The 9,532-nt window shown below is 55.0% G+C and overlaps 2 protein-coding genes across 2 annotated transcripts; both read right to left on the bottom strand.

The window, feature by feature from the left end:
- Positions 1–216: 216 nt before the first annotated feature.
- Positions 217–2,556, bottom strand: M406DRAFT_346579 (uncharacterized protein; the record flags this gene model as incomplete). Its single annotated transcript, XM_040922204.1, has 3 exons — positions 576–2,556; positions 323–475; positions 217–246 (listed from the first exon to the last, which is right to left on the bottom strand). Exons 1-3 carry the CDS (start codon positions 1,977–1,979, stop codon positions 217–219), a joined length of 1,587 nt encoding a protein of 528 aa, XP_040775471.1. The 5' UTR covers positions 1,980–2,556.
- A 2,555-nt stretch (positions 2,557–5,111) lies between these two features.
- Positions 5,112–9,142, bottom strand: M406DRAFT_340099 (WD40 repeat-like protein; the record flags this gene model as incomplete). The annotated part of the gene is made up of 3 exons (XM_040921524.1): positions 5,112–7,651; positions 7,706–9,012; positions 9,099–9,142. The coding sequence occupies 3 exons, from the start codon at positions 9,140–9,142 to the stop codon at positions 5,112–5,114; spliced, it is 3,891 nt and encodes a 1,296-aa protein (XP_040775470.1).
- Positions 9,143–9,532: the final 390 nt, after the last annotated feature.

Here is a 9,532-nt window from a genome sequence, read left to right as displayed (position 1 = left end):
GCTTATTTCAACCAGACGTCATGTTTTCTTAAGTAACGACAACAGACTTGACCTTCTCTTTTATTCTTCTTTTTCTCTTGAAAGTCTTGTACCGGCACGAATGCGGGTAGTGTCCTTGTGTACCACAACGTGTACTTAACCAAGTACAGCAACAATTATCTCGATTATGGGTGAGTTCTGCACGTCTCAGCTCCAGCTCCAACGCCGTGAGCGCCCCTAGACGCTCTGAGGGTATACGTTTGCCGGCTAAAAGAAATAGACATTAGCATTAGATCTCTCTGTGTGAAGAAGATGAGTAGTTGGACATTGTGTGAATACGTACCGGGCTGTTGAGCATCTGTTGCCTTCTGTTTCGTCCTTTCTTGATATGGCTCTTGAGGGCGTTCGAGTCGAGGGGCTTCAGCAATTCGAAGCTACACAAGAGCTCAGAGGAGACAGACATGACGGCTCCCCAATTGTCAAACTCGCCGCAATACTGTCGTGGGGGAGAAAGAAATCAGCTCTTGGTCTCGGGACGCGCAGGTGGCCACAAACCGAAAAGAAAGAGAAAATAAGAGAAAAAGAGTCCAACTCACGTTTGGTGCACTAAAAACAGTCACTAGCACCCTGTCGGTGAAGAATTCGTAGCCGTCCTCGACCACCATGTGTGCTCGACAGACTAGATCAAAGTCGTGCGTAGTCAAAAAGTCCGTGATGACCTTCTTCCCGAAACAATAGCTCACGCCCCTTTCGTTGGCTTCCCAGTCCGATTCCATATCGGCGGGGTCGGACCACAACAAGTCGTTCAGCAGACCGTAGTCGGGGACGTCTGTGGGCCGTGCAATGTTACGGATGTCGTCCATGTCCCTGAGGGCCGGGGACAGGCCGCCGTGGACGCAAAAGATCTTGCCGGCGACGATGGAGGCGATGGGAAGGGTGTTGAAGGTATCGATAAAGGTCTTCCAGATCTTGACGTTACACCTCCGCTTGCACTCGTCGTAGAAGCCGTAGACGCGGGTGACATTGGCACACTCGTGGTTGCCACGCAGGAGGAAAAAGTTCTCGGGAAACTTGAGCTTATAGCACAGGAGCAGCAGGATGGTCTCGAGGGACTGCTTCCCCCGATCGACGTAGTCGCCCAGGAAGAGGAAGTTGGCAGAGGGCGGGAAGCCGCACATCTCAAACATGCGGATGAGATCTGTATATTGCCCATGGACATCGCCGACGATCTTGACCGGGGCGTCTAGCTCCAGGAGAGCAGGCTGCGAAAGGAAAACCTCCCTCGCACGTTGACAGATGGCCACGATCTCTGCATTCTTGAGACAGACACTCTTGGTCACCTTGCCGGCGTACGCAGCATCCAACAGCCTCTTGATGAAATCATCCAGGTCGATGTCCTTGATCTCACTCATGGCCACGCTGCCGGCCACCTCGTCCCTTGGCGACGCAGCACCCCCCTGCACGGTGTTGTTGACGGTGTTGTCGCGCCTAACTAGGATGGGCTGGCCCGGCTGGACGGGTTCAGCATTCGGGTTGGGCACGCCCGTGGGCGGTGCGTCCGAGACGTGGTCGACCTCGCCTGACGCCTGGGCAGCGCTGACATCATGCTTGCCTGACATGACAGACGCCGACTGTATAGGGGACGGGGGCGGTTGGGTGTCGTCCAGCGGGGAGGTCACGGTCGACATGTCGGGGGAGCTTGGGGAGGCGGCCGTTATGGAGGGGTCGGACGACCTGTTCCTAGAGTGCCGTCCAGACCTGCCCGACCTGATGGTCTCCGAGTCCGACCTGTCTGCATCGCCATTGGACAGCAGTGCAGACGTCCGCGGGCTGTCATTCTTTCCTGAGCCTGGTATCTTGGACCGCAGGGCCTTGAAAGATCTCGTGGAGTCCTTGGTGTCGGACTTGCTGAAGGAGGGCAGGGACTGCAGGCCGTCCGGGCCAGCCGAGCTGCTCGGCCTGGAGGTGCCGCTGCCGTCCTTGGATGGCTGATTACCCATCGGGCCGCTATGAGGTTCGGAGGGAGGGCGATCTATCGGTTGGTCGGTCAGAAAAGGATGCGATGGGAGGGGTTCGGCAGGCTAGAACGGTGTGCGCGTGGGAGGTAAAGTGGTCTCCTTGTTTGACGATGCCCACAATAGCCTGTCGCTGCACCCGTCTTCGCCGGTTGTTTATTGGTTGTTGTCTTGTGACCCGCTCTGGCAAGGTGGTGGGTGGGTGCTAAGGAGGATGGTAGAGTCGGACGAGGACAGCCACGACGCGGGTGGCGGTGATGGGTCGACGACGGCTCTGTATTGGCTCCGTGGCTGGTGATTTTGAGCTCGAGATCGTGGGGAAAAACAGGAGGAGAGGATTGAGGCGGGGTCGGAACGGCGCGGGACGAGGACGTGAAGCTGGGCTTGGTCGAGGAGGAGGAGGGAAAAAAGACCTCTCGCAGATTGTGTGTAAGGCAATGAGGTCAGAGAGAGACGCCCGGCTTGGCTTGGCTTGTTGTGGGGATGGCAGGTGGTCTAGATCAAGGCCAAAAGAAGGGTGGCAGAATAGTCAGCCTCGCTCGGTACGGGTGGACTGGTGGGCTCGGAATTAAGGTGGAGGAGAAGACGAAGGTTCGTAAGGAAAGGTGCGAGGCGCAAGTGTAGCGGGGCGAATGACGATGGACGAGGGTCCTGTACGTGTGTGTGTGGTTGGGCCGTCTGTGTGTGAGGCTGTGAGGAAAGAATGGGTGACGGCGCAGGCAACAAAAAGATGTGGGTCGAAGATTTAGGCTGGCACCACTCAAAGCCCACTGAAACGGATCTAGACTAGCCTCCCAATCAAGTCTCTTGCTGTCAATAAGAGAGGTAGCAGTCGATCTGGTGTGCCGGAGGAAGTCTGGGAGGGACAGGAAGAAGAGCAGACGGAGGAGGAGAATGACGACGACAACGAAGAGGGAGAAGAGGAAGAGGATAGAGAGGATAGAGAGGAACAGGAGGAGGAGGAGCAGGAGCAGGAGGAGGGGGGTCAAGGACAGGGGGAATTACTCACACAACAAGCAAGCTAGCTCAGAGCACCCAAAAAAAACTCGCAGAGATGTATGTTGTTTAGTGCAAGAGAGAGCCGAGACCAGAAGCTGGCCGACTGGTTGACTGGGTAGGTCGGTTGGATGTGTGCGTGTGTGTGTACGTAGCAGGAAAGGTCGAGATGACTTCGTTTGTATTTTTAGAGGCGGGTAGGAAGTAGGTAATCAAGTGGGCGGGCGTGCGTCTGTTTCCTGCTAAACAAGGAGCGAAGACGAGAAGGAACTATGTTTAGAGGTTGAAAGGCGCGATCGGGGGTCGGTGCTTCCGGATCGAGAAGAGGTCGTCTTATTATTAGTTCAAATCAAGATGCTCTCTCTTCTCTTTCGTTCTGTCTTCGCACATACACACCCTCATGAGACTAAAACAAGGAACAAGAAACCACCAGAAAACCAGAAAGACACCCAAGACAAGCAGGTAAATAGATGGATACTACTGTACAGACACCCTTGCCAATCAAGTATGTGGTAGACCCAGTCTCAGAACAGGAACTAAGAGGTACTTGATGTCCTTTGTTGGCAAAAGGCGCACTCAAAAGAAGGAAAAACGAAAAACGTCCAATGAATCACAATGATGAGCTTGTGTCAGGCGATGACGATGACCACCTGATGCAGGCAGGCGGACGCGCGCACTTGAGAGTGGTATGCATGGAACAGCAAGCTGCCTTGGTCTCTCAAGACCCTCCCTCAGTAGATACAATGCCGCTGTGGTTCAGGGGCTCTTTGGCCTGCCCGGTTAGGTGATAGATGTTTATTCAATGGTATGGATATGCTGGTTTGAATGGATAGATAGTGAGTGCTTGGGCTCACAAAATGGGACACTTCACATTGTACGGCCTCTTGGCGGCCGCCACGGTGCCTTGGGCAGAGCTTACTTGATCGGCTTTTAGATATGATAAAAACGAAGATAGAAATCGATATTGACCAGTCTGAACGAGTCAGCCTTGTGCATCCAGGTCAAGCCCTTGTGCTAGACATCAGGAGTTTGACTGTGCTTTTTCCTTTCTTGTTTGCCTTTCTTTTTGGTCTGTTAAAGTGTTCAAAGCACCGTATCTGTCCTGGACCTAACGACATTTGGTCTTGGTTGGTCAGGGACATTGTACAGTTTGGCTATGTATTATGGTAGTACACAGCTATGTAGTGTAGTCGCTCAACACTGCAGCTAACCCCAGACCCACTGGCCACAGGGCTCTAGATCCACCACACCACAACCTATTGGGTCCTGATAATACCTGGGAACAGCCTGTCCAAGTGCTTCTCACAAAGTGCTGTACACAATCATAAACGCTCTTATCATGGATTGCTCTTCTTTTTTCAGACACTGACAGTCAGTCTCCCTTCTTTCTCTACCTCTTACACAAATCAAGTAGTATATAACTGCTTCATCACTATCGTCGAAGTTGATAGAACCGGATCGCCCGTTTCTTGGCCATCACCATCCCCATTCTTTCCCCTTTTCTTTTTCCTCTCTCTTCCAAACCTACAAAGTGATCACCCATGCCAAGGGCTCCTACTGTCTTGGCCCACGAACACAACCCGAAACACCGCATAATTCATAATGACAAAATTGAAAATCAACGGGGAATGGTTCGCTACTGTGAAGAACCTGCTTTTGCTTGTTGGTCCATTTTTGTAATCTACTGTGTTTTCAAATAATCTTTTTTTTAAAAAAAAAAAAAAAAAAAAATCCCAAGAGCCTTCTGCTGCTGGCGACAGCCGAAGGGGGAGGGAGGATGGTATGATCCTCGAGACAAGAACATGCAGAAGACATGTGGATTCTGTTTCAAGGAGAGAAAACCCATTCTTTTTTTTACTTCTCCTGGAAGTTACACTATATGTGTATCTGTCTGATTTTCTTATACACTGCTGATCAAATTATATTCTCACGTCAACTGTATTGTTGTTGTCGTCGGAGAAGGCAGTAGAAGCGAGCCATTGTGCGGTGATGGCGGAATTGTAAATACCTTCGCTCCCTCTTAGGAACACACGGATACTTTGTCAACGGGAAGCACAGATAGAGCATTTTGCAAAGATGTGTTCAGATACTTCGTAAAGAGCTTTCTCTGTCTTACCTACACTACAAGCTCCAAAACTCCATCCCAACCCCAACCACCACGATTCCCCTCCTCCCCCCAGACGCACCCAGCACCATCGCCACATCCCCACAGTCCGCAACACTACTATATCTGTCCTCCACCAGAGCAACCTTCCTGACCTTCCCTCGCTCCTCGACATCAACCCGCCAGGCTTTCACACGCTGGTCGTTGCTCGCCGTGCACAGCTTTACCCGGTATGCGCCGCTCCCAGCCGCCAGGTTGTCGAGGCCCGTGATGCACAGCCCCGTGATGGCAGCCGCATGCGTACCGTTTGCGAGAGAGCGAGAGGTGACGACGTAGTGTCTGGCCGTGGGGTCCCATTCCAGGTGTAGATGACCAATGGCATTGTCGTCGCCACCTGTCAGAACAGCGTAGAAGGAGGAGGAGGAGGAAGAAGTGGGTTGACGTCTTTGAGCTCCAACGCCGTCGTCCTCGGGAAGAGAAGGAGAAATAGGGACTGCATCCAGCGCCTTGACACCGCTCTGGTGCAGTCTAAGCACCTCTGTCAGGGCAAATTCGGCCGCAGCCGCAGCCGTACCCTCCGACGTAGACGCTGCAGACATTTTCCACAGTGCAATATGTCCATCCGTCGAGGCCGTCAGGACATGAACCTCGGCGGCCGCATCCGTGATCCTCAGGTGCCGAATCTGCATCAGGCACGCACCTGTGTATCTGCCCCTCGCCAGGAGCCTGAACCCTCCGGTCTTAGAGTATCTGTAAGTACGCAGCGTCGAGTTCGAGAGTGCCAGGGACAGGATCAGGACCTCTTCTTCGTCCTCCTTCAGCTCATCATCATCATCATCATCATCGCCCAGGGTGGCCTGTGGCAGGGCCTCGACCTCGACATCAAAGCTCGTGATCCGGAGGTCGCCGTCCTTGGTCTTGTCCGGATAAACCCCCTCGCAGACCACAGCGAGCCCCCCATATCCCGACCTACCCAGCTGCGTGACCCGCCAGATAAACAGCTCCTCGTTGCCGCTGCTGCTGACCAGGTACTTCTCCCCAGCCCACTTGAGACACTGGATCCCCGTAGTATGCCTCTCCACAACAGCAAGACACGACAACGCCGTCTCGCCTGTATCATCTTCATCCTTATCATACCTCCATATCCGCAGCGTGGTATCCTCCGCCCCCGTGGCCAATAAGCCCCCACCAGCCACCGCTGCCACAGCCTTGATCTCCCGCCCGTGCCCACCACCCTTGACCACGCGCCGCGGCAGAGCCGCCTGAGAGAACACACACGTGCGCGACGCCTTGGTCCATACGAAGGATAGTCTTGCCGGGTCGGAAGGGTTGATACGGTGTGCGAACGACCTATAAGCGCCGCCGCAATCGACCCGAGCTAGTTCGAGCTGGCGGGTCTCGTTCCAGACGACGAAGTCCCGCGAGCGGAAGCCTGCGAGGACGAGCTCGGGAGGGGAGGACGAGGAGGATGTTGTGAAGAGGGCGGACTCGATGTTGGGTCCCAGAGGCGGAACGGCCTCGTGGCGGAGGTGTACTACCGGGTTGGCGGTAGTGGTGAACTCGTAGATCCGGTAGCGACCATCACGGGAGGTGGTGAGGAAATAAGGGGACGATGATGACGGGGTGCCGGCTGGTGTTGTTGGTGGTGGCGGGAGGCAAATAATGGAGGAGACTGCGTCTTTGGTGAAGGGCCGGTCGATGCGGACTATCTTTTCGAAGGTCGTGCTGCCTGTTGTGGTGTTTGCAGTCGTGGATGACGATGATGGCCTGTAGAGCAGAAGGGCCCCGAGGCGTGAGCCCAAGATGAGGTGGCCATGGCAAAAGCCTACTGCTGTGGGTGTGAAGCCTTTTTCCAGCTCGATTGTGTATTCTCCCTGTAGGATATCATCCCTGTCCGAGGTGAGGTCGAGCACCAGCAGGCTGACATGCAGACTGCCCATGGTTAGGACAACAACTGGTGTGAGATGTGACTTGCCGAGCCCCTCAGAAATTGACACCAGAAGGTCGTCGTCGCTAGGTAGTGGGAACACATCTGCAATCTTTCTCGCCATCTTGCACACCAGCTGAACTTGTCCGTGCCGGTACCTGTATAACCCTCCACTTGCAGAGCCCAGGAGAACCGTGTCCTTGTCGGGCTCGCCCACGCTGCGGACGATCTGGTACCGTCGCAGGTCGTCTTGTATTTGTATTGGCATAGGCACTCCCGTCCATTGTACCTCTTGGCCTTCATCCTTCCACACGCCGTGGAAGATGCGCCCAGCCGGTGTCGTAGCGATGATGGAGGAGTCGGACAGTAGAGCATACATCATGAAAGGCTCCTCCTCGTCTTTCACAGAAGTCCTCTTTCCTTTGGTCTCTGTTGCGACAGCGTGTGATGCACCCTCAGCGTTCCCGTTCTCATCCTCGGGCACGCCATCACGAGTCGGAAACTGCCGCGCAACTGCTGAGCCAGAAATGTCAAGCAACACCGAGCGGCCGTCGGATTCGCCCCCATACAGAGAGTCTTCCACGATGTTGATCTTGCCATCACTCCCGCCTGTGGCGACAAGCACCTTGGCTGCACAAAGCCTTTCCTTCTCCTGCTCCTCCTGCTGCTGGCCTAGGACGGCGCTTGACCAGATGTGCTTGCCGCCGTGCCTATGTATCAAAGCCTCATGCGTGATCTCCACATCCAGACCATCGTCGGCACCATCACCGCCACCGACATCAAGCCGCCACCTCTGCGCGGTAGCATCCTCTCCAAACGAGTACACTGCCATCCTCCTCCTTCTTCTCCTGCTGGTGCTACACCTCCCTCCTCTCGCCGGCCCCAGCATCGGCGCAAACCGCACATTCCAAATCCTCGAAACATGACCCATGGCCACAGCCAGCGGCATCGACGATACATGTCTTGAGCAAGCTTCAAGATCAGACGACCCTTCGTTCTCCCCAAATCCCGTCTCCCTCGCCTCAATCGCAGCGCTCCTCGTCGCCGCACCCACCATCACAGTCCCACCGTCACCACTACTCGCACTCGCCGTGGTGTCCGAGATATCCCACACGCGTACCGTGCGGTCGTCGCTACAGCTGGCCAGCAGCCTCGCCGGCCTCTGCCGCGGTTTCACCTTCCTTTTATCGTCATCCTCCTCCTCCGCGGCTATGACGATGTCTGGGGATATGTCCACACCAAAGATACTTCCCTCATGGCCTGTCAGCACGTAGAGAACCTCCACCCCGTCGTCCTCTTCCTTTTCACCATCCCCGCCCACCCGACATCGCCACACCACGATCTCCCCAAACGCTGTGCCCGCCGCAACCAGCACCGAATCTTCTTCCTCCTCCTCCTCCTCCTCCTCCTTCTTTCCTTGGCCTTCCTCAACCATCCACCGCAGCTGCGCCGAGTACAAGATCGGTCTCGACGAAGGTGGAGCCCGCACCCTGCCCCGCCGCAGGGCCACGACCCCCGGTGCAGGGTAAACTATCCGCAGCGGAATTACCTCGTTGTGTGCCGTGACGAGAGCCCCGAGCCCAGCCGTCCGAGGCGACAGGGCACCGGCGTACACCCAGTCCCCAGCATGAATCACTGCACCACCCCTGCCACCTCTGTCTCCTCCTACACCTGGCCGCGACGACAATGACGGCGGCAGAAGCTCAAGGAGCTGGGGTCGGCCTTGGGCCTCATACTGGCTCAGCAGGCGGGCAATCTCTGCCCCAGGAACGACAGCAGCCCACGGTCCACCCCAGACCAGGACATCTGGATCTGTGAGGGTGGTGGTGGTGGCGGTGGTGTCCCTCAGCGGAGAGGAGGCGCATACGCACACGCCCTGGATAGGCTGAGAGGTGAACACGCGAATCGAGGCGTAGAGATGGGTGTTGTGGGCGTTACGGATGTGGAGGTGTGTGTCCTCGCCTGAGAGGAGGTAGAGAAAGTTATTGTTGCTGTTGTCCTTGTCCTTGTTGGAGGAGGAAGACGAAGAAGACGAGAAGAAAAACTCTAGGGCGGTGATTGGGGTATGAGTGTGCACTCGTGAAAGAGGAAGGAGGGGTCCTGCCGGGCGGTTGCCGTCATGGTCGCTCATCGCTTGGCGAAGACCTGGCTTGAGTTGTTTTGAGCGTTGGGCGGTAGTTGACGTGTGTTGAGTTGAGTTGAGCGAGTGAGAATTCATTAAGGGTAAAGAATCTAAAATGTCGAGTTTTTTTTTCTTTCTCCCTCTTTCCCTTTCAAGGTTGTGGATTCAACACTCCGACTTCCTGTCTCTGTCACTGCATTGCAGATCTCAACAATCCGCAGCCGGGTACTGAGATATTCTCTTCGAAATGTACAACATGAACGTGAAATGCTCCATAAAGAAAAGAAGATCACAGCAAATTTTTAGAGCATTCTCGAGTTTGTTTTCCAAGCCAAGGTCCGAGATTGTTGAGCATTCGGGACGGGCCGAGACGAGCCCATCAATCATAT

The sequence above is a fragment of the Cryphonectria parasitica genome (genome assembly GCF_011745365.1).
Source record: "Cryphonectria parasitica EP155 unplaced genomic scaffold M406scaffold_5, whole genome shotgun sequence".
NCBI lineage: Eukaryota > Fungi > Ascomycota > Sordariomycetes > Diaporthales > Cryphonectriaceae > Cryphonectria > Cryphonectria parasitica.
The sequence above is the reverse complement of the archived record's forward strand: the minus strand, read 5'-3'. Positions and strand labels throughout refer to the sequence as shown.